The 26,151-nt window shown below is 35.9% G+C and overlaps 1 protein-coding gene across 2 annotated transcripts in view; it reads right to left on the minus strand.

Moving 5' to 3' along the window:
* Positions 1 to 5,274: 5,274 nt before the first annotated feature.
* LOC140171229 (nuclear factor NF-kappa-B p105 subunit-like) overlaps positions 5,275 to 26,151 on the minus strand; it is an 85,701-nt gene continuing 64,824 nt past the window's right edge. Inside the window, exons 17-20 of one of the 2 annotated variants that reach the window (XM_072194449.1) lie at positions 19,358 to 19,535; positions 18,633 to 18,808; positions 15,001 to 15,103; positions 5,275 to 5,558 (exon numbers count right to left, since the gene is read on the minus strand). In XM_072194449.1, the coding sequence (XP_072050550.1) occupies positions 5,464 to 5,558; positions 15,001 to 15,103; positions 18,633 to 18,808; positions 19,358 to 19,535 (552 nt within the window). In that variant the 3' untranslated portion in view covers positions 5,275 to 5,463. Of the gene's footprint in view, positions 5,562 to 15,000; positions 15,104 to 18,632; positions 18,809 to 19,357; positions 19,536 to 26,151 lie in introns of both variants that reach the window. The other variant, XM_072194448.1, reaches the window with a different exon arrangement.

Genomic DNA, 26,151 nt, shown 5'->3' on the forward strand with positions numbered 1-26,151 from the left:
GACTTGACTTCAAGAAATGATGGCCGGCTCTTTGACGGGTCCGATCATATTATGTAAATTGAGTAAAAACCCTAGAAAAGTTCAGGGTTTATGGTAAACCTTTATATTTGATGCGCTGTGGAAAATACATGTCACATGAATATTCAATATTCCATTACACAACAAGAAAATTAAGTCTTTTGTATTTTTATTATTTTTCACTGTGTATATGTATTATGTACAATTGGTTAGAATATGTACAATTATAGCTACATTCTACAGATATCGACTCTTGAGTATACTTTATTTTCCCAAAATGATATTGTAAGCTGTATGTATAGCTAACTATAGAATTACGCGGTTCGTAATTAAGGTGGCCCCACCACACACAGAAATGTAAATAATGAAGGTTTGTTAATATAAATGATATGCAAGATGCAAATAAGCTCATTAATAATTCATTAATATGCAAATACCATGACACAAAACTATACAGCACATCAGGCCATCACAATACCAACTGTGAAGTTGATTGGTTATTGTGTTTAAGCTGCAGAGTATATTAATGAAAATGTAAGCAAAATATGTATATAAGCTCATTAAGCTCATTAACATTCATAATTATGCAAATAACATGACCCAAAAACTATACAGCACATCAGGCCACCATATACTATCACCATACCAAATTTGATATAATATTGGATGGCTGAGCATGATACCATAACATATCGGATGAGTCATAAAAATATCGGACGAGCCAACGGCGAGTTCGATATTTGTATGACGAATCCGATATGTTATGGTATCATGCGAAATAAGCCATCCAATATTATCATTATTAGGTTTTCTTAACTCCTAATAACCCTGAAAACATAATAATGAAGTTGATCGGTTATTTGCTTCTGCCTGGACAAACCGGACAGCCAAACAACCAGACAGCTAAACAACCAACCAAACTAAGAACCATCTGGGTGATATAACATAAGCCCCACACATGTGTGGGGGCCAAAATGCCTGCATACTGCATGAGCCAACTTGCTACCCTGGCCCTATTGTTTTTATTCTCCAGGAAGCAACTGTGTTCCATATCTATGGAATAATCTGTGTTCCAATTCTATTTGCTTGTTTTACGTGTCTTGTCACTCTTGTCTTGTAAAATGAAAAAGGTGTGTACGGAATAGTACAATACAAATCATTAGTACACCTTACAAAAGACTTCAGAGTGTTAGTTTTCACACAATTTCCTCATGTGCATGCTAGACACATGTCTCAATTCTCTTAAAGCCACACTATTTTAGCGAAATACACATTGAAAATCTTATTTGTAGTTCTTGTACCGTCAGCAGGGCTGGATTTATAATTACCATTGGGCCAGATGGGCCTAGGCCCAGGGCCTCCAAAATTGCTGTGTGGATCTTACTTTTTACCCTGAAAAACACCATGTTTTGGGCAATTATAAAATTGGGTAATATTGCAAAAAGTGATCCATCACTCTTTCAGAAGCAACAACAAACGAATGTAAATTAATCTTAATTGCAAGCTCCTATCTTAGTATTCAGCACTGCCCTCTCCCTGATTAACTTGTGAAAAGAATTCGGTCATGCTTGGGTCATACAATGCTACACAGCTCGTTCAGTGAATGAGGTGCCAATGTGATGATGATGTGGTGCAATTAGCCAATCAAAATCCCACTTATTACAGCACCTAATCTTCAGACTCCTAAAGGACCTTGCTGAATACTAAAGCAAATTAAATTGTTAAGTTAATCACTAATTATTATTGGACATTGACTTTGTTAATCCTCATTCAGTGCTGTGAATAAATTTGGAAAACCCCCGTAACTAATTGTACCATATTTTCAAAAATATACATGGTATGATCACTGTGATGGTACCAAAAGAAATTTAGTGTCAGTTTTAAAGCTTATTTTGTACACAGCTATATCAAAATGGGCCATTCCAGTTGATATCCATACACCCCCTATGGAAGACATGATGTCAAATGGAGTCGCTAATTCAAGTAACCACAATTGAAAATCACACTCACTCCTGTATTGTATTAAGGTCATGTCCTCCATAAGGGGTGTATGGATTTCAACTGGAATAGCCCAATGCATGCTTCATGAATTTACATGTCACAAACTTGCTAAATTGGTGACACCTGGTACCACCAGTGTTCCAAAAAAGCCAAAACCTTCAAAAGCAATGGGTTTGATATCTACAGGCCCTTGTCAATCTCACATGACCCAAACTCAAATTATACCCTTCTAATGTTACATTGGTCCACAATTTGTGACATTAATACACTTCAGACTCGCAAATCAACAATCATTCTCGCTGACTTTGATGACGAAATTCCACGAGCTCACAGGATAGCGTATGTTTTGAGGTATTTTCACACCGTTTTTCATGATTTTCTATTACTATCAGAATATTTCACAAGCTCTGAATCACACCCCTGGACTATAATGAATGCATTAAATTACAGCAATGGGCAAATGTTGCTGATAGCAGCAGTAAACATGACAATTTGACTATAATTATATAATGTGATAATTATATTACACGTTACCTTTTCATGAGATACAAGCCAACATGTTTAATCAAGTTGCTACTACATGATGCAAATATATATTCCTATTTCAATTTCAGTTTTTAGATACCACAGCATAAGTAATACAGTTCTGGCTTTGCCAAAGACATTTAATTTATGAGTATTTACATATATACACATTTACAAAGCTGCTCTTTGGGTTGTTATTCATATCGTGTTCCTGTACGCCTTTAGCTACATCTCTATAGAGATGATAAATCTTCCTGTACGACTTTAGCTACATCTCTATAGAGATGATAAATCTGTTCAATTAGAACAATGAAAGCATACTCTCAGGACTGCTGAGAAATATATACCTGTGCACACTGCATTGGTCTTTAGATTATTAGCTGCTCTGCCATAACTCACATGATATCTATTTGAACTCTTTGTTCACTAGGAAGCACTTAAAGCCATATAACATTTCCATAAGAAAAGGAATTGTAATTTGTTTGGTATAAAATGTTAGTTTTCAGGTATGTTAGTTTACTAAAGTACATAACAATCATGTAAAAAACAGAATTTTGGAAAATATTGCGGTGTCATCCTCAGCAAATGTTATAATATGGCTTTAACTACCTCACTTTTGGTTTACTGTATATATAGGAATATTTTAGCAGTATTAATTATTTTGCAATTTTAACTTGCAGATCAGCTGTTACTTTTATTTGCAGTTTCAAACAGCCACACATTAAAGCCTATGGGTTAGAAATATTTCCATCGACTTTAATAAAATACCTCGCAAACATTCCCTGCTACACAGTCATTTATTTTTGAAAAGCGATGCTATTGTTATCACATAAGACAACAAATTGTCCTTGATATCAGAACTGGGTTTATTTCTGGTTAATAACCTGAAGCAAAACTACTATATCGATTCAATTTTCAACTCATAACTTGTCTTGAATTACTCCTCTTGTCAAACAAAATAGGAAAATAATTTGTTTGAGAAATGAATAACCTCAGAATGGATGAAATCATGGGTCAAAGGTTATTCATGTACATATTTCTATGAACTTTGGCAGCATTAACTCTGAAGGGGGACATGACAATTATTGCACCAAAATTGTGAAATTAAGTATGTTTGAGATTTCTTATGGTAAAGATCAATTTCGATAAAATCTGACCATTTTAATAATTTGACCTGTGTGCGAAATATTTAACATATGACTTTTTCGAAGTTAGATCCCTTTAACCAAGCACCGTAGAACAATATGACAAATGACCTACTAGTATTTTATTCCTAGCAATGAGAAACAATTTGCGACACATTACAACATGATAGGACCATTTTTGAGATTTAGCGTCCATTATGACCTTCAACCCCTTGTAGAAATCATAGGGGGCATATAGAAAAATTCAACTAATTCTAGTTTTATTATTTAAGGAAAAAGCAAAAAGATTATCTTCATTACTGTAGAAAAATAATATCCCAAACACAGTGTATCATATAGTGAATACTGAATAATTTAATATAAAAAATCTCTACCTTTTAAACGAGTCAACAAAGTGTGCCTCTTTTTTCACCCCTTTTATACAATTTAGAGCTGAACAAACTTATTTATCCACAAAAAGCATCTGATTGATGATGTGCTCTAATATCAGCAACACCCCCATCACAGGAGGTAATCTAGTATTTGCAACATAACCCATACCCCTTCAACTCGGCCACCGAGGGATACATCTCACCACAAAGAAGAACCTGCCCTCGTACCCTTAGCACAAACTATGTGAATATCACTGTGTACAATAAAAACAATATATCACAGCAACAGATTATTTAAAATACACTATGTACATGTCTATTTTCACAATTGAAATTAAAGGTCCATCAAGATGCAAGCCACAAAAAAAGAATTGTTTGTAACAGCACACTAAATGTTGGGGTTTTCTCCTTCTTAACTGCCTAGTTCCAAAAAGCACTAATCAGTGAAACAGTTGTACTGGACATTTCTCTGAAGAAAATGACCAGAATTATACAAAATATGAATAATAATAATTGAAATTTACCAAAGATTGACAAATTAGAATCAGTAATTTTAGGTCAACAGATTTTTAGGGTCGGTTGAGTTACAGTAGACAAACACATTTTGTTGAACCTAGGCGTACACATTAAATTATAAACAAAATGTTCTCTTGAGTTGTATGGCTTATTTACATCTTTATGCTCTTTCATTAAATGTATTTCTGTGTGAGCTAATTAGCTTGTTAATGTACACATAATACAACTTGGAACATGCTTTTAAGACCATCACCAACCAAATTAACCATTCCTTCCGAGTGAGAAAAAAAACGCACTAGTTTCCAAATCCCTTAACGCCTGCCCTGTAGTATATCACTAGCTATATTTGAATAACACTAGTCAGTGGCACAGCCAGCTTTCTTGATGGGGGCCCAAAATAAAACAATCAGGGCCAAAGATACAAACAAATTTGCCAGTTGCATCATATTGAACCTTGATTGGGGTGAATTTTGGTGGAAAACAGGCTCCTTGTCCCACTTCTATTCATTTGCCTTCCCTATTTTCCCTTTTTTTTTGTCAGGGGCACTTTAATCTTTCATTTTTTGTCAGAGGGCACTCTGCGCCCACCCCACCTTTTTTTTTTTTTTTTTGCTGGCTATGCTACTGTAGTACTGACGACAGTGTACATCTGCAACAGTGTGATCAATTCTCACACAGCTAATTTTCATATTCATATAGCCTTCTACAATATTCAATCATGGTCCTGACAAGGCACTCATCTTAGAAGCTTTACCTAGCTGTAATCCAGAAACTGGCTACTGGGGCTCAGATGCACCCAGGGGCTAAGTGGCTGAAATTCTAAAAATAAGCTGATTTTGCATGATGGCCTATGTGCCACTGGTAGTCTTAATTTCCCTGGTAGATCTTCAATCAATCTCTACCAATCTGTTAGTTAGACCCATATCTTGCATGGACTCTTCTAATGTTCCAAAAGCTGAATCCCATCTTGTGTCTTGCTTACCTGCTGAGAAAGAAAACAAGAAAATTTGAGTTTTTAGTTGGCCATGACTTAAAGGAGAATCATGTGATCCCAGCATCCTCTTTTTATGACATTTGTCAGTGGACATCCAAGAAAAAAATTGTTCTCAAAATTTCAGTTGATCTCAAAGTATACATATTTAGAATGGTAAAGACTTAACAAATCCATCTGCATGGTCAATTTGGGCAAAAATGCCATTTTTTTTTTTTTTTAATTTTGTTGAAATCTGTTTTGATCAAATTTATGGGTCTTTTGGAGCTGCACAGTCCTAAAACAGGGTTCTTTTGCCGTTGTGGAAACATACCTGTATGGTAATTTGTGTTAAAGCCATATTATAACATTTCTGTAAAAATAGGTTAGTATTTATTTTCCATAAAATACTAATAGCTTTTACTGTTAGATATGTCCCCTTTTAATTTTGAGCCGAACAAGTGAGGTAAAGCAAATAAAATTGGAATTTACTACTAGCACCAATGCATGTTACTCCAGCAGTTGTAATACGGATACGACCCTCTGATATGTGTGCACATACGCCCTATACGTACTGTGTTATGCGTGTTATGAACATCGCATACGTGTGCGACTAATATTTCCATCCTAATAATAAAACAACGGTTCCTGCATTTTATTCAAAAATATTTCAAAACTACAGCACCTAAAGTCTTCATTTTTGCAGATCATCTTTGTTTACTAAAGTACATTACAATCGTGTAAAAACCAGAATTCAAAAAATTTGAGGGCATTCTCCTCAGCAAATGTTATAATATGGCTTTTAAGTGGCCCCAGGTCTGCATGGTGGTGTACCAACCCAATAGTGTGTATTGCATTTATATTCCAAGAGCATATTGCTTCTAATATTAAAATCATGGAAGATATATTCATGTTCATTTACCATAAATTTGATACCAAAAATTTGACTTCTAGTCAAATCTGGTATCCTGGGGATGAGGTTATTAGCAATCGGACCATGGACTTCAAAGCAAATGCATTACCTTCAACTGGTGCAATATGAACTGTTACCAAATAATAAATAATGAAAAGCGACCTTGTCCTTTTTTCTAGGTGTCCAATTGGAAATTAATAATCTAATTCCATTAGTTATAATTACTGTTAATTAATGCAGTGATGCCAATGCAAATGGGCTATTCCAGCTGAAATCCATACACCCCCTAATAAAGACATGACCTTATTTTTCCACACAAAGAGTGTGCATTTCAAATGAGGTTACCTTACCTAAATGAGTGACTCCATTTGAAATCTACACCACCTGTGTGGAAGATTAAGGTTGTGTATTTCTTTGCTTTCATTGAGTTAAGACACAGCTTATTTTGCTCTGTTGTCTTGTTTGCTACTATTTTACTATTTTAACTTGCCTTCAGTTTTTGACTTGAATTTATTTTGAAACTACAGCATGATTGTTTTTATATTTTGTTGTGTCCCTGAAGAAGAGCAGTATCACAGTAATTTTCATCACTTCCAGTACTGTTTTCCTGACACTTCTGCGGGCTTGGCAATTTTTGGCCATCAAACTGTGCCTGTTTTTGTGCCTACATTGGTTGTTTGGTTTATCATGTCTGTTTATATGCAGTGATTTTCATCACTTGTTCTAGTGTACTTTTATATCCCTATTGATCCATGTTGTTTTTGCAGGTTTACACTTCTGTTGGGCCCCAGAACTGGGATTTTTTGGCTATCAAACTTTACCTACTTCTAATGCCTACATTTGCTGTTTTTGCCCCCCTCCCTGCATACTGTCTAGTCTGTATTTTACTTGTTTTCCCACATCAAGTTGGTGTACCTTGCCCTTTTTCTTTCCCCTTGTGTCTTTCATTGTATAGATTTCAACTGGAATAGCACAAAGACAATTATTGCTCCTAATGAAGCCCAAAGACAATAATTGCTCCTAACAGTAACACTGATTTACTCAAATTGGGGCTATTATTATTAATAGCTTTAAAAAATGTGTATGTGACCCATCACATCGAAACACGGCAGTTGTCGGAAACCCACATTTAAAAGATACTGAAGAAAATGTATCCCCAAAAATGAAGAAAATAATAAGGATTTTGAATTCTATTTGTCAGATAAAATCACCATTCTACATACGACATCAATGGAAGATGTGTCATTTTAAAGCTTAAAGGCAGTCCTTTAGTCTGGTAAAGAAACCTACAAGTTAATTTTTGACGACAACTGCCATGCTTCTGTAAGATGGGTCACATATTCCGCATAATGTAATTACTAATGAAGTAATTTCCAAAACTAATTAGTCCACATGCTGACAGCTTTTGGGCTATTTCATTAAAGCTATTCATCACAATTTAATAAGGCAGTACTGAATGACAACCGGCACGAAAATATCACTAATATGATGATTATCATGTAATTTGCCAGTAATAAATACAGGGGGCCGGCCAAGATTGACTGAATTTTGACGTCGTCATTGGTTTTACACGTTAACACAAAAATGTCTCAAAAGTGTATGCATGATATCAAGCACTATATTTTATCAGTCTAAATCCGTTGAGGTTCGACAGTGAACCTCATTGTAAGAACTTTATTTTTGAATTTTTTGCATGAATAACGCACGATATGTTATGATATATACTGAAAATTTTCCCCCACGTGTACCAATGTATACGTGGTGTAACGGTTAGTAACTGAATTCGCCTGCCACGCAAAGGGTCCCGAGTTCAATTCCCACTCCCGACTATAATAATTTTTTTCTTCATTCATTTTGATTCCAAAATTATTTATTTTCAATCATGTGAAAATGTATACATTGCACTGGGAAATATATTTTGTGCATTTTTTTTTTTCTGTAACGGGCCAATAGTGCTAAAAACGCACCTCGGCACGGGGCGTCCAACGTCCAGGCAGTGTTGCCGTCATATTGTCTGTTTTGTTTACGCTATTGGCTGTTGCCGCATTAAATGACTGTCGGCCACCATCGTCTGAATAAATATGAATTAAACTGTCATAATGATACTTCCCATAGGCAGCATCAATCAGTGCCAGTCTGCGTTAATTTCATGTTAGTCATGCCTAAACAATGGATGTTTAATTACAATTACAGGGTTGGTCTATTACACATGCCCACACGCCAATGACATGTACTTTTGCTGTTGGGCTTGTAACTTTTTTTTGCCATGGGCGGGTTAACTCTGAATTGACACTTAATTTAGGTGTACTTTGTCTTGGGTCCAATCTCTACCATGAAAAGTTTGCTATATCTTTATAAATATAATGATTATTTGTTCTAGATTTGGGTATTAGCATTTCATATTTGAAAGAACTAATGTTTAAAAACATTAGTTCTTTCAAATATGAAATGCTAATACCCAAATCTAAAATTGCAATATTTCGAAACCAAACCCAAACTGGGTGCTATGATTGGGCTACGAGTATATGGTCGAATCCAACGAAAAGTGTACACGGCATGTTCAGGGCCATAACTTAAAAGTATTAATCAATTGGCATTCATTTTTGTATTGTGTTTATTCGCCTTGATCATACGCTTCATCCATATATAATAAGACCCCTTCTGTGAAAAACTTAGACACAGAGACCCCAAAACATGCTATTTTTACCCATTTTTCAAAATATTTCTTAAAGTATTTTTAAAAAACGTCTAAATCAGTTATGAAAAGAAGTCATTGGATTGAATCTAAATTGATTTCCTGAAAGGCGTGTATTCAAAGATTGCCTGTTCAATTTTTCACATATTTGTACATAATTATGAATTTTTTGTGATCATTTTTTGAGTGGTATTTTTTACATTACCTACTGAATACAATTTTTCATAGCACTAGATATATCTTTAAAAATGGAAATCACTAATAAATGCATAATTGATACAAGCTTTGATATGTCCAATACTGAAATGCATTGCATTCAGGCATCTTTATTATTGTGTTTAGCTGCCAGAAATTCTAAATGGCACAAAGGTAGGTTTGGTAAAAAATATGCATTACCTCAGAATACATGTTAAAAGCTGTGTCATTTCCACAAAGTGAGAGAATAATAGTAAACAATAGTTAAGCAATAGGTGCAGGGTAATACACTCTTTATTTCTACCAAGTTTCAATAGCCTGCGTTTAAATATTTCTGAGATGTCAACAATAAAAGCAAGTATTCAGAGGTAAATTTCGGTAACCGAATGTTACCTCTGAATACAATTTGACATCATGACAGTATTGTGAAACACCGCCATTCATGCCAATGCCCATATTGGTACATAACGAAGGCCTGTATGTTTGCTTTCAAATCATATGTCAATGAAAGTTGCGAATTCACATACATGCCCACCATGCAAAATTGAATACGGCTTAATTGTTGAAAAATATGTACTGAAACAGACGACGGTCTGCTCATTTGAAAGAAAAATCAGATTCAAAGAAGATTAGAAGGGATAAATACTTGGATTTGTCAACTGTCATGTGTGCTTCATTTTAAATGTTTACCGACCTTCTGGTGTCGAGTAATTTGTGTCTAAATTGATTTATTCGAAGGTAACTTTTGACGTTTTCGCTAAGGTTACCTACGAATACCATGGAAAAAACTACTGTTCTCATTGTCTCATGATCTAGACAACATAATGATGGACCCTGGTATAAAGCTAATTGTAGTTGCCCTCAAACGAAAGGCCACAAGACGTAACTGACTCCAAGATGGACTTCACAAGTCTGCAATAACGGTTTTAAGCGAGTTGTGTGCAATTAAGCAAATTAAAGTCACTTTAGTGCCTTTGTTTCTTACTTCAATACTCTTTCAACCGCTGTGAACCGACATTATTAATACATGATAGGGTCTAAAGTATCAATAAACGCACATAAAGAAAAAATGATACATTCAAAGTGCTTTATAAAATGAAGTTTTGATTGGGATATCCAACAAAAGTCTAATTCTTACCTACAAATACTGAAATGTTACTTACGAATACAGCATAATACATGACATGTGTAATGAAGTGTCGCTACCAATGGAAATTAAATGTCAAAAACTTTAAGCGGTACCCCAGGACACTATTATTACCCATATACGGATTCATTCAACAATTATTTATTATGTAAAATTGCTGATTAACTACTTGTATATTAAAATGAAGTGGTCAAAATCTTGCTAAAAGCATCAAAAAAGTTTTGATCTAAGGTAATAGCATTTATTCATTTGGACGTACCAGCTGAAATAGATCTAAAAACTACCAATGTATTAATTCATTACCATAATAGCAAACTTTAAACCTCTAAACTCAATATAGATATTGTTAAATCGCTCGTGTTACCTACTTAATACCGGGTTTGTTCACCTTTTCATTGTATAAAGCGTTAGGTGTATGCTTATAATTCCTAATATTCTTGAAAACATATATCCTACTCGTTTTATACAATGTGTAAATTGATTCATACTCATTTGATAAATAAAATACAGAAACTGACCTAAACTTCATTTTCAAAAATAAACTAGCATAAATTGACTAAGATCATATTGATCGCGTTATAAAAATAAAAACAAATATTTTCTGGTTGAGCTAGCATTTTCCTGACACCCTGTGGTCTACATTACACGAAAAAAAGCGTTAATGGGAATATTCCATTTGTTTTAGGTTGATTAGTATTGCGATAGTGAAAGCATCCTAGTGGTATTCGTAGGTAACATTGGGTTTTAATATCACATTTACTATCACACGTCCTGGATTTATTTTTCAAGATTAGTAATGGCACTTTTGGTTCCTATAAGGCCAATATGTCATCAATCAATGGGAAAAAGGAAAAAATTGTGGAGACATTTTTATTTCGGACTTTTATTTTTGGCCCGTGGACACTTTTGGTTGGATTCGACCATATGCATGTAACAGTGCAGAATGTTGATGCGGGAGTCTTACTTTTTTGTAAGACATTCTTGTTGGGAAATTCACGATTTAGGATTCCGATTCCTTTCACACACGGCTATTGCCGAATCATTCCAATCGATTATGATCGACAAAGGATATTTGTTTATGAATAGGGGAATCAGTAATATAAGCTGTAGCGTGCTGGGCCTCGTTAGATGCATTTTATGAAACATGAACTTCATCCATGGCATTGTCCTTTTTAAAGACATTTATTGTTAGAAGTACACGCACAACTGGTGTGTGGCATTATGACGCTCACAGGACACTCTATTTGGCAGTTTCAGCCTCAAAAATACCAATTTTTAACCTCTTCGCATGAATTTGTTCTACTTTTGCACCACAGGGCGGATTAGGTCCCCTTCTTAATTTTAGCTTCAATATGGCAAAAATGTTTGTGATCTTTGTGCGGATTTGTAACTTATTCTGTCGGCAAAAGGTGCTGGATTCACTATACTTCAAAATTGTTTCCAACCCCACCCCCATGGCAATGTCATAAAGAATCTATGACACTGTTAATAAAAAGAAGTCACAAGCAGGGCTCACACTTGTATAATTATAGACTATATCGTCTATCATCTTCTTTTTCGCATTTATTGTATCATTATTTTCGGGGAAAAATTTGGGCTTGTTAAATTTCTGTCTGGCGTCTTAGTGCCAAATAAAGGTAAGATCTTTGCCAAAGTTAAGCTTATTATTTAGATATTCACAGTCAGAAGCATATCTAGTGTTATAATTATGATTTTTTGCATTATTTGTAAACATTATTAAATGCTGATAGCAACAAGTTATTGCAATATTTATACACAAGTGTCTCAGTATTTAGTTTACATAAAGTCAAGAACATTGAGTTGATTATATTTGATAAACAGTGGATTTGAATGACTTCTGTACTCACTATTACTGACTGCCAAATAGCATGCTTTTGTAATATGTGAGGCTTATTTTTACTGGCTATGTGCAGAGCCATAGCCAGGGACGGACCCCCATGCCAATCCCAATAAAAAGATCCGCTTTTTTAGGTAAAAATTGAAATCAGCCCTGAAAATAAATAAAAAAAGGTCCACTTTTACATCCTGGTAATTAGTTTGATCATGTGCATAACATCAATTAATTAAACATCCATTCATAACTTGGGGTTGTATATTTATTTTGTTTGTCCTTAGGTTAACACAACCTAATACAGCTTTTTCAAATTTAGTTAGCTTTTAGAATTAAGAAGTAAGTTGTACAAAATGATAATACTTTAAAAGCCTGGGGTTTCTTCAAAACTTTTTGTATGGTGATGTCCATGCAGACTTTCAGATGCTGACTTTCTCTATATACATACTTTTTGTTGTTTTTGCCCCCCACACCAATTTTTCACAAAAAAACACCCAAAAACCACCCAAATTAGGCGCTTTTGGTCAAAAGCAATGCTCCCAATTGCATCCACTGGTCTCCATTGAAAACCCACCCATCAATATTCTGAAATCGCTGAAAAGGTACGCCAAAACTGTAGCACATCCCCGTATACCTTCAACCATGAAGAACCCCACCCCACTGCTTTAAATCACATGATATGATGTTTATTATACAAAAATACAATATACTCAAAGTATTTGCTAGAGTGCTATGCAAGGAGCAACAAATTTGTAAAAGGGCACCGCCTCTTTGAAAAGAAGAGAGAGCGAGAGAGAATGAAACAGAAAATATATACAACAACAAACTTGATGTAAAAGAAAAGGTGAGAAGTATAGCTTTTCATAGTCTGAAATTTCCTGTAAATATACCAAAATCACTTAATTTTTCGTGAAAATTGGAAGAAAAAAATTTAATTAATTATACAAAGTATTGCTAGTGCTATTATATGTATGGGGTTCACAAATTATTTCTAAACAGGCAGAGAGAAACAAAATTGACAAAGACACAGGAAATATATACAATAACCAACTTGATATTGATGAATGTTCTAAAAAAAGGTGAGAAGTAGTTTTTCATTTTCTGACAGATTTCCTGTAAACATGTCAAAATCACTCAATTTTTCATAGAAATTGAAAGAATAACACAGGATGTACGTACATTGACATGTGATATTTGATGCTCACATCGCCCGCAAGATGGATACAATTTCTGTACATAAATCTTTAAAAATGGATAGTACTCGAAGAAACAGGCATGTTTCAGGTACAATACAATTAAAGTTCTGTGCGTCATTATAGTGATATATTTCTCAGAACAACTTAAATTGAGTAAGGCATTAAAATATCAACAACTAATGCACACTTCATAGTTTTATACATAGTGGAACCTTGTTAACGCAAAATTTTCAGGGCCTCCGTTTTTAGTTTTTGTTAACAGGATGTTATCATGCCTTAATAATTTATATAATATTTGTTTGGGGCTTTAAATTTTATCAGGTCTACATGTAGGAGGGAGAGATGGCTGAGCAGTTAAAGCACTGCCCTAATCAGCCTGGAGAATACAATCAGTGAGGGTTCAAGCCTGGCTGCATATAGGTGAGAATTCTCTTCCTCTCCCAAAATATTCCTATAAGGTCGGAATCCTACAACTGTGTTCAGTTACTTTACAGAATAAAATGGCAGAACTTCTTCTCACCCCCATACACTGCTTAGCACATGCAGATATTTTATAGGTGGTGTGTGGGGGTGTACGACATCTTGTGGTTTGGAAGTTGCAAGTTTGGAAGAGTCAAACCCTGTGCAGGTTACTTGTCACAGCTATTTGAAAAGAGGGGGGCCATTCCCGCTTCTGATATCTGCAATCAATCCTAGGTTCCAGGATCATGCACATATAAACTGTGCATGTAAATTAAAGCCTGTGCGTTGATACTGATACTCAAACAGTTGAGGTAAGCACGTATATAGGAAGGAAGGAAGGAAGCTTAGGTCTTTATAATGTGCTTGGGACTTGAAAATCACTTTGAATTATCAGGTCTTTAACATGTAATGTATACAGCATGCACTTTGAAAAGCATTTTGTGTGCTCAGATATATATGTGCTTGGGATTTGAAAAGTGTTTTATGTTATCAGGTCTTTAGCATGTATAAAATATATGCAAGGGACCTGAAAAGCATTTTGTGTTATCAGGTCTTTATAATGTGTGAAATATATGTTTGGGACTTGTATAGCATTTTAGAATTTTGAATGTATAACACATATGTTTGGGAATTTTTTGTTATCAGGTCTTTAGAATGTATAGATTACATGTTAACAAATTTACGTTTTGCATTTCTTTGTTATTCCTTCTACCTAATTTTAACTGTTACAATATTGTGAGTGCACACCTGTAAAAAGGAATCTCCTGATACCTTCCAGGCAAAAAAATCAGGGTCATAGGAAATTAGGCCCTGATAAGGCTTGGCTAGTTTATTTGGTATAAAAATACAAGCAGGATCTGACTTTTATGAAGATAGCTGTTGACCCGCCCTTTACTAATCATTTTGGGTCACTGTATAAAAGCATGATATTTATGGTGGCAAGAACCCAATGTCTTCTCATCTTATGTCCACCCGGTTACACCTCTGGACTTACCAGATTTGACTGGTGGTGCACAATAGTGTAAGAGCTGCACGGCATCTTGACGTTTTAATTCCTTCAAAACTGACAGTAATTCTTCCACTGTACCATCCATTTCCTGCAAATTGAATATATGATGATCAATCATTAGTATAGCACGACAAATACCCTTAAATATTCATTAGGTAAAAAAAAAGTGTTTTGTTTGCCCATAAGAAACAACTTTTTTCCCATGGGCATTTCCACCTATTTGCACATAATATGGAAAGTGAAACCACATAACTATTGAGCACCTGATGTGGTGTTTTGATTGTATTTTTATTTGATTGTACACTCAAAATAAAGATTACAATGACCCAAACCTAAAGTCACTTTTCAGGGTGTATCAGAAGATATAACAGGATGTAACAATGAACTTTTTAATAAACATGTGGTATAGTTTTAGTAGGGTCAATCATTTCTAAACAGACCTCCAGTTGTACTTTGAAATGTAACCATCATCCTTCCCTAAACAGCAATTTTTGATGGATTCCATTAAAGGTACTTTGTCATCAACAAATCCAAGATGGCCGCCTTTCAAAGGGCTGTATTTAAACAAATAAAATGTATTACTTAATTCATATGTCCCTCACCAAAGTGTGGGCATTAAAATCAAAATGGCTGGGAACTTTTTGAAAAAATAACAAAATCCGTCTTTTTGGTATGGCAATTGTACAAAAGTTCAAAATATTTTTGAAAATTTTTGAGAAAAAAAAGAGTTCAATTAAGAATAAATCTGTAGCCCATTATGAAGATTTGAAGTCATTAAAGTGTGTTTTTTACACTTTTTAAATGGTAATTTAATCCATTAAAGCTTGCATTCCAGGTTTTACAAAAATGCTCAGATTCCATATTTCAACTACGGAAATCCAATCAGTGCCTGAAGTTTTGATTTATATTTCATCCACTTAGGTTATACAGTACTTAACCCACTAAAAGGTAAAACTTTAAGGCTGATCATTTTAATTATAAATGTAGTGTGTGTAAAAGTATATTTCTCAAAAGGAGGAGAATAAAAATAATCTATTTTTAGTATCAAAATTCACTGAAAACGTTAATGCATACATTAAAAAATAAAAAAACACACTTTTGGCCAGAATCTTCATAAAATAACTAAAAAAATCAAGATTTTTCTGACTTAAGTGTGCATTTATTAGAAATTCTAGTATTCATTTGGTAAAAACTAATTTTGGGACAATTGTCATCATGCTCAAAGGATACAAAATTGTTTACAATTTCAAAAGTTTCAAAATTGCTCACTTCGGCAGCTACATTTTTTGGATGACCTTAACATGGTAGCAGACGTCTTATTTGTGGATAAATATTGCAAGAATTGAATAGCTTTTGAATTAATAGTGAAAACAGTGAATAACATGGTTTTATCGGTTTCATTTAAATAAATGCATACTGCAAAATTCAGTGGATTTCTAGTAGTGCAGCCGATGGCGGCCATCTTAGATTTAATGATGAAGATGGCCAGAAAACCTAACAATAGTACCTGGAATGGATTTTTTATCACTAAATTAGTCAGAAACAACCCCTTATGGTTCAAAAAATCGGCTAATGACTTTTAAAATATAAAAAATATACATTTTCTAAATTTTACGAGGTATAGCAGACAATCTCATTAATTAATTTTACAGCGCTGACTATTTGAATTTTGGTTGCTATGGTCACCTTTATTCCACATACCATTTTGAATATTTTGGATATGTTTGGCCTTCTTTGATCAAATTGTTATCTTCATTCCATCAATGTGCTTTCATGTATTAGGAAAGACACATTTGATACTCAACCAGGTCAAAAAGTACATGATTTATAGTAATTTTACTGTGTTACTATGTGAATTTGGTTGCTATGGCCGCCTTTAGTCAGCCATTTTGGATATTTTATCAGTAGTTTGACCACCTTTGACCAAATTGTTATCTTCATTCCATCAATAGGATATGATTTACTTAAAAAAAGACACATTGAATACTCAACCTGGTCAAAAAGTGCATGATTTATAGACATTTTATTGCTAATTGTTAGGTAAAATGTGGTTGCTATGGTCTCCTTTGGTCGGCCATTTTGAACATTTTGGACTTGTTTCCTTTGATCAAACTGGTATCTTCATTTAATTAATAGGCCTCGATTTGCTAGGATAAGACTAATTACATACACATTAAGGTCAAAAATCACTTATTTTATAGTAGTTTTACTGCATTACTGTGATGTTTTTCATCCAAAATGGTTGCTAAGGGCAGCCATTTTGAACTTTTTGTTTACCTCTACCCACTATGACCACTCTTTCACTTTCTTACAATCAGTCAACCTTGATATACTAAGAATAGGTATAATAATTCCACATACATGTCAAAAAACATTGATTTTTTTGTTATTTTAATGCGTTGCTTATGAGGATTTTGGTTGCTATGGGCGCCATTTTGGATTGTTTTCAGTAGCAGACGATCTCATTTGTGAATAAATGTTACAAACATTGAATCGGTGTTCAATTTATAATACAAACGATGAATTAAGTGCACTTGTAATACATTTATGAGTTGTTTCTCAATGTACTGTATAATTTAATGTATTTCTAGTACAGCTTTAAGGCGGCCATCTTGGATTTGATGACAAAGATGGCCAAAAATGGGTAAAATAATGCCTTTAATGGATTTCTCACCACAAAATTAGTCAAAATGACACCTTAATGACTTCAAACGTTACCAAAGCGTTCAGAAGATACCGAAAATTCACTTTTTCAAAATGGATTTACAAGCGGCCATTTTGGATTTTGGCTTCTCCCAGCTAATGCCCACACTTTGGTGAGGGACATAGGAGCTTATTTTGTTTAAAATACCCCAAAGTACAAGAATCCATCAAAAAATTGCTGTTTAGAAATGATGGTCACTGGAGGTCCAAAATTGACCCTACTATTTGGGAGTGCCTATTTCTTTTCAGGAGTATTTTTTCGTAGGATTGATTCATTTTTCGGGCGGGTTGATGCATTTATATTTGCTTCTATTTTCCAACATTTTTAGTGATAATACGTTATAAAAACAGAAAAAATAATGTTTGTTTTTCTTCTACTCGTGTATGAAATAGGTTAATAAACGGGTATTACTTGTTGGGAGAGAATTAGACAAAATAATGCACTTGCGCTGATGTTGATGCGTCTAATGCACTCCCCCCTTTGGGGCTCATGCATTAGACGCATCAACATCAGCGCGCGTGCATTATTTTGTCTAATTTCTCTTCCAACAAGTAATACGCGTTCATTAACCTATAAATATGATGTTTCCATGATGCTTTACAAAGTGATGCAATTCAACAATCAATCAATGATTACTGAACACAAACCTGGTAACATTTGGCCATAAGTTATAGCTGCTTACATTATGTCGATATGAAAGAAGATTTGTTTCAAAGTTATAGCAGACAAAATTATTGACTGCTCAGTTCCAGAAGTGGGGAAGTGCAATAGCTGCCCTGAGAACTTTTGGCAATTTACACACAGTATATTGTACTCATCTACACATGGCAGCTATTGCACTTACCCACTTCTGGCAATGAGCAGTCGAAATACAAAATAACAAAACTGATTACAAGCCAAGCCATTGACTTACCTCGTAGTATTTGAGCAATTCTAACGTTGGATTGCTCATCAGTCGTAGGTTGTTGACCATGTTACCAAGTCCAACCTTCTCAGCTACCCCTGTCCAGTCTAGTCCATATGGTGAGTAGCCATCCAGGAGACCAGCAAGCTTCTGTCTGGTAACAACATCGACTCTGTGAAGGTCACCTGCAAATGGCAAAATTACAATAATTTGTGACCCATCCTATCAAAACTTGGCAGGTGATGGAAACTCACATTTTAAAGCATTTCATTTCAATCAGCACTAGGTCATGTATAAGATTTGTAACCAGATTAACTAACCATAGAAGGAGTAAGTGAATCCTTTGATATACTTCAGCACTAGGTGTGTGAGACTTGTAGCAAGACTAACTTACAATAGAAGGAGTAAGGCCAAAAAAAATAAAGCAATTTGAAAAAAAAAGAAAAAAAAATTCCGTAAAAATTGCATTTCACACTTGTTTTCAAACCCCTTGTGACTCCTTTGATAGACTGTGTGTAGCCTTCTTCAGCACTAGGTGTGTGAGGCTTGTAACCACAATAACTTACCATAGAAGGGGTGACTCCTTTGATAGACTGTGTGTAGCCTTCTTCAGCACTTGGTGTGTGAGATTTGTAGCCAGACTAACTTACCATTGAAAGAGTAAATGACTCCTTTGACTGTGTGTAGCCTTCTTCAGCATTATGTGTGTGAGACTTGTAGCAAGACTAACTTACCATAGAAGGAGTAAGTGACTCCTTTGATAGACTGTGTGTAGCCTTCTTCAGCACTAGGTGTGTGAGACTTGTAACCAGACTCCAAGAATTCCAAGTTCCTCTTGCCTTTCAATGGTTCTACCTCTACACCCATTCCTTCAGCAGGACTGTATGGAGTACCTTCCAGGACACTTTTCATCTGTGTGAGAAAATGTGTTGTGTAATTTCAATTAAATACCATCAAAAAAACTACACACCTAAAACCAATGATACTGATCTTTGCCAGCACCTATAGCAGGCAGCCCCAGACCACTTCCTGTGCTTTTCATTACATTGGGCTAGTCCAATTTTAGATGATTTTAAGGATTTTCACTTCTGCGTGCATTTGGGTGTTGTTAAGTAGCTTTCTCCAACCGAACATTGCTTGGTATTTTTAGAGCTATAGTCTCTCCCCGGGGGCCACTCAAATATCACAGTGTATGCATGCGTGACCAAATTTTTTTTCCAAAAATGCAACAAATGTACCCTTTTTGGACTCTTAATTTACCAAAAATTTGAAAAGGTACCCTAAACAAGCTGTTCAGATTCAGAAAACTACCCTTATTCTTGAAAATCAGTGTTTTTTAGACCCTAAATGCGTCACAAACGTAACTTGCCTTGCCTAAGAAAAACACCCCTTTTTACTTGGTCACACATGCATACAGACCATTTATATGAGTGGCCCCCTGGGAGTATCTCTTTTACTTTTTATACCCGCATGCGAAGCATGAACGGGTATATTGTTATCCTTATATATGCCTGTGCAACAGGGCATATATATTCTCCTTATGCTCTTTATATATGCCTGTGTAACAGGGCATATATATTCTCCTTATGCTCTTTATCTATGCCTGTGCAACAGGGCATAGATATTCTGCTTATGCTCTTTAGTCTTCTCCTTTTTATCTATGCCTGTGCAACAGGGCATAGATATTCTGCTTATGCTCTTTAGTCTTCTCCTTTTCCTTCTTCTTCTTCTTCTCCTTCTCCTTCTTACGCTTCATATTAACAGGGCTATCTCCAAAACTACAAGGGCCCCAGGGCTCATATTTGGCACACTTAATGGCCCTACCCCATAGATGTGCCTTTTGCCCATTTTGGGCCCATAGGTCAAAGGTCACGGGCCCCAGGGGCCCAAATGTAAAAATACAAAGCATGCCGTTTCTCATCAAATAAAGCAGCCTCGGTGCCCTGAGTTGGTGCACTGATAGCCCCAGGGGTACTCTATATTTACAGATATACATGAGCCCCGTATGTCATATATTATGGGCCCCAGGGCCCCAAATGTTAAAAGAAGGGGCAACAGATTGACGAGGTTAGCTGTGAAACTACAAGGGCACTAGGGTTCATACGTGGCACACGTATGGGCCTGAACTTGTAGATATGCATTTTACCAATTATGGCCCCAGATTTTTAAGGCTAGGGGCCCAGAGGCCCAAATGTTAAAACAAAGGGCCGGCCGTTTCTCAGCAAATAAAGTAGCTACAGGGCTCAGATTTGGTACACAGATATGTTTTCAGTATAGGGTGATGGAACAGCCATTAAAGGGACACTCCGTTTTGGGATTAAAGGGATATTCAGATTTTTGGATTTTTTTTTTGGATTTTTTTTTGTATGGAACATGTTTGTTGCATTATTTAAGGAGGAGCACCCTCAAGCGTTTACACAGCAAATGCAATTAAAGGGGTATTATTTGATTTTTAATTAATTAATTTAATTTAATTTTTTTCGTTGGTATACTGATAGCCCTTTTAGAATATGGGGTGTCATGATAGATTAAGAGTGTCATGGTGGGTTAAGGGGGTTAGGGTGGGAAACACAGGCATAGATATTCGTGTTTGGTCAAACACAACTGTGCCATCTAGTCCTTCTCCTCCTTCTTCTCACGCTTCATATTAACAGGACTATCTCCAAAACTACAAGGGCCCCATGGCTCATATTTGGCACACTTAATGGCCCTACCCCATAGATGTGCCTTTTGCCCATTTTGGCCCCATAGGTCAAAGGTCACAGGCCCCAGGGGCCCAAATGTAAAAATACAAAGCATGCCGTTTCTCATCAAATAAAGCAGCCTCAGGGCCCTGAGTTGGTGCACTGATAGCCCCAGGAGTACTCTATATTTACATGTATACATGAGCCCCATATGTCATATATTATGGGCCCCAGGGCCCCAAATGTTAAAAAAAGGGGCAACAGTTTGACAAGGTTAGCTGTGAAACTACAAGGGCACTAGGGCTCATATGTGGCACACGTATGGGCCCGAACTTGTAGATATGCATTTTACCAATTATGGCCCCAGATTTTTAAGGCTAGGGGCCCAGAGGCCCAAATGTTAAAACAAAGGGCCGGCCGTTTCTCAGCAAATAAAGTAGCTACAGGGCTCAGATTTGGTACACAGATAGGTTTTCAGTGTAGGGTGATGGAACAGCCATTAAAGGGACACTCCGTTTTGGGATTAAAGGGTATTCAGATTTTTGATTTTTTTTTTTTTTGATTTTTTTTGTATGGAACATGTTTGTTGCATTATTTAAGGAGGAGCGCCCTCAAGCGTTTACACAGCAAATGCAATTAAAGGGCTATTATTTGATTTTTAATTAATTAATTAATTTTTATTTTTATTTTTGGTATACTGATAGCCCTTTTAGAATATGGGGTGTCAGTGGGTGTTAGGGTGATGGAACAGCCATTAAAGGGACACTCCGTTTTGGGATTAAAGGGGTATTCAGATTTTTTTGATATTTTTTTTTTGATTTTTTTTTTTGTATGGAACATGTTTGTTGCATTATTTAAGGAGGAGCGCCTTCAAGCGTTTACACAGCAAATGCAATTAAAGGGGTATTATTTGATTTTTAATTTATTAATTTATTTCAATTTTTTTCGTTGGTATACTGATAGCCCTTTTAGAACATGGGGTGTCATGATGGATTAAGAGTGTCATGGTGGGTTAAGGGGGTTAGGGTGGGAAACACAGGCATAGATATTTGTGTTTGGTCAAACACAACTGTGCCATCTAGTTATCTATGCCTGGGCACACTTAATGGCCCTACCCCATAGATGTGCCTTTTGCCCATTTTGGCCCCATAGGTCAAAGGTCACGGGCCCCAGGGGCCCAAATGTAAAAATACAAAGCATGCCGTTTCTCATCAAATAAAGCAGCCTCAGGGCCCTGAGTTGGTGCACTGATAGCCCCAGGAGTACTCTATATTTACATGTATACATGAGCCCCATATGTCATATATTATGGGCCCCAGGGCCCCAAATGTTAAAAAAAAAGGGGCAACAGTTTGACAAGGTTAGCTGTGAAACTACAAGGGCACTAGGGCTCATATGTGGCACACGTATGGGCCCGAACTTGTAGATATGCATTTTACCAATTATGGCCCCAGATTTTTTAAGGCTAGGGGCCCAGAGGCCCAAATGTTAAAACAAAGGGCCGGCCGTTTCTCAACAAATAAAAGTAGCTACAGGGCTCAGATTTGGTACACAGATAGGTTTTCAGTGTAGGGTGATGGAACAGCCATTAAAGGACACTCCGTTTTGGGATTAAAGGGTATTCAGATTTTTTGATTTTTTTTTTTTTGATTTTTTTTTTGTATGGAACATGTTTGTTGCATTATTTAAGGAGGAGCGCCCTCAAGCGTTTACACAGCAAATGCAATTAAAGGGCTATTATTTGATTTTTAATTAATTAATTAATTTTTATTTTTATTTTGGTATACTGATAGCCCTTTTAGAATATGGGGTGTCAGTGGGTGTTAGGGTGATGGAACAGCCATTAAAGGACACTCCGTTTTGGGATTAAAGGGGTATTCAGATTTTTTTTTTTTTTTTGATTTTTTTTTGTATGGAACATGTTTGTTGCATTATTTAAGGAGGAGCGCCCACAAGCGTTTACACAGCAAATGCAATTAAAGGGGTATTATTTGATTTTTAATTTATTAATTTATTTCAATTTTTTTTGGTGGTATACTGATAGCCCTTTTAGAACATGGGGTGTCATGATGGATTAAGAGTGTCATGGTGGGTTAAGGGGGTTAGGGTGGGAAACACAGGCATAGATATTTGTGTTTGGTCAAACACAACTGTGCCATCTAGTTATCTATGCCTGTGCAACAGGGCATAGATATTCTGCTTATGCTCTTTAGTCTTCTCCTTTTCCTTATCTATGCCTGTGCAACAGGGCATAGATATTCTGCTTATGCTCTTTAGTCTTCTCCTTTTCCTTCTTCTTCTTCTTCTCCTTCTCCTTCTTACGCTTCATATTAACAGGGCTATCTCCAAAACTACAAGGGCCCCAGGGCTCATATTTGGCACATTAATGGCCCTACCCATAGATGTGCCTTTTGCCCATTTTGGGCCCATAGGTAACAGGTCACGGGCCCCAGGGGCCCAAATGTAAAAATACAAAGCATGCCGTTTCTCATCAAATAAAGCAGCCTCGGTGCCCTGAGTTGGTGCACTGATAGCCCCAGGGGTACTCTATATTTACAGATATACATGAGCCCAGTATGTCATATATTATGGGCCCCAGGGCCCCAATGTTAAAAGAAGGGGCAAAAGATTGACAAGGTTAGCTGTGAAACTACAAGGGCACTAGGGCTCATACGTGGCACACGTATGGGCCTGAACTTGTAGATATGCATTTTACCAATTATGGCCCCAGATTTTTTTTAAGGCTAGGGGCCCAGAGGCCCAAATGTTAAAACAAAGGGCCGGCCGTTTCTCAGCAAATAAAGTAGCTACAGGGCTCAGATTTGGTACACAGATAGGTTTTCAGTATAGGGTGATGGAACAGCCATTAAAGGGACACTCCGTTTTGGGATTAAAGGGATATTCAGATTTTTGGATTTTTTTTTGGATTTTTTTTGTATGGAACATGTTTGTTGCATTATTTAAGGAGGAGCGCCCTCAAGCGTTTACACAGCAAATGCAATTAAAGGGGTATTATTTGATTTTAATTAATTAATTTAATTTAATTTTTTTTCGTTGGTATACTGATAGCCCTTTTAGAATATGGGGTGTCATGATGGATTAAGAGTGTCATGGTGGGTTAAGGGGATTAGGGTGGGAAACACAGGCATAGATATTCGTGTTTGGTCAAACACAACTGTGCCATCTAGTTCTCCTTCTCCTTCTTCTCACGCTTCATATTAACAGGACTATCTCCAAAACTACAAGGGCCCCATGGCTCATATTTGGCACACTTTAATGGCCCTACCCATAGATGTGCCTTTTGCCCATTTTGGCCCCATAGGTCAAAGGTCACAGGCCCCAGGGGCCCAAATGTAAAAATACAAAGCATGCCGTTTCTCATCAAATAAAGCAGCCTCAGGGCCCTGAGTTGGTGCACTGGTAGCCCCAGGAGTACTCTATATTTACATGTATACATGAGCCCCATATGTCATATATTATGGGCCCCAGGGCCCCAAATGTTTAAAAAAGGGGCAACAGTTTGACAAGGTTAGCTGTGAAACTACAAGGGCACTAGGGCTCATATGCGTATGGGCCCAAACTTGTAGATATGCATTTTACCAATTATGGCCCCAGATTTTTAAGGCTAGGGGCCCAGAGGCCCAAATGTTAAAACAAAGGGCCGGCCGTTTCTCAGCAAATAAAGTAGCTACAGGGCTCAGATTTGGTACACAGATAGGTTTTCAGTATAGGGTGATGGAACAGCCATTAAAGGACACTCCGTTTTGGGATTAAAGGGGTATTCAGATTTTTTGATTTTTTTTTTTTTTTTTTGATTTTTTTGTATGGAACATGTTTGTTGCATTATTTAAGGAGGAGCGCCCTCAAGCGTTTACACCACAAATGCAATTAAAGGGCTATTATTTGATTTTTAATTAATTAATTAATTTTAATTTTTTTTGTTGGTATACTGATAGCCCTTTTAGAATATGGGGTGTCAGTGGGTGTTAGGGTGATGGAACAGCCATTAAAGGGACACTCCGTTTTGGGATTAAAGGGGTATTCAGATTTTTTGATTTTTTTTTTTTTTTTTTTTTTTTTTTTTTAAATTTTTTTTGTATGGAGCGTGTTTGTTGCATTATTTAAGGAGGCGCCCTCAAGCGTTTACACAGCAAATGCAATTAAAGGGCTATTATTTGATTTTTAATTAATTAATTAATTTTTATTTTTTTTGTTGGTATACTGATAGCCCTTTTAGAATATGGGGTGTCAGTGGGTGTTAGGGTGATGGAACAGCCATTAAAGGGACACTCCGTTTTGGGATTAAAGGGGTATTCAGATTTTTTGATTTTTTTTTTTTTTTTTTTTTTTGTATGGTACATGTTTGTTGCATTATTTTTGTATGTTCTCTCTGAAGCGTTTACACAAAATTCAATTAAAGGGCTATTATTTGATTTTAATTAATTAATTAATTTTTATTTTTTTTGTTGGTATACTGATAGCCCTTTTAGAATATGGGGTGTCAGTGGGTGTTAGGGTGATGGAACAGCCATTAAAGGGACACTCCGTTTTGGGATTAAAGGGGTATTCAGATTTTTTATTTTTTTATTTTTTTTTTTTTTTGTATGGAACATGTTTGTTGCATTATTTAAGGAGGAGCGCCCTCAAGCGTTTACACAGCAAATGCAATTAAAGGGCTATTATTTGATTTTTAATTAATTAATTAATTTTTTTTTTTTTTTGTTGGTATACTGATAGCCCTTTTAGAATATGGGGTGTCAGTGGGTGTTAGGGTGATGGAACAGCCATTAAAGGACACTCCGTTTTGGGATTAAAGGGTATTCAGATTTTTTATTTTTTTATTT

This window comes from Amphiura filiformis, chromosome 15 (genome assembly GCF_039555335.1).
Source record: "Amphiura filiformis chromosome 15, Afil_fr2py, whole genome shotgun sequence".
Taxonomy (NCBI): Eukaryota; Metazoa; Echinodermata; class Ophiuroidea; order Amphilepidida; family Amphiuridae; genus Amphiura; species Amphiura filiformis.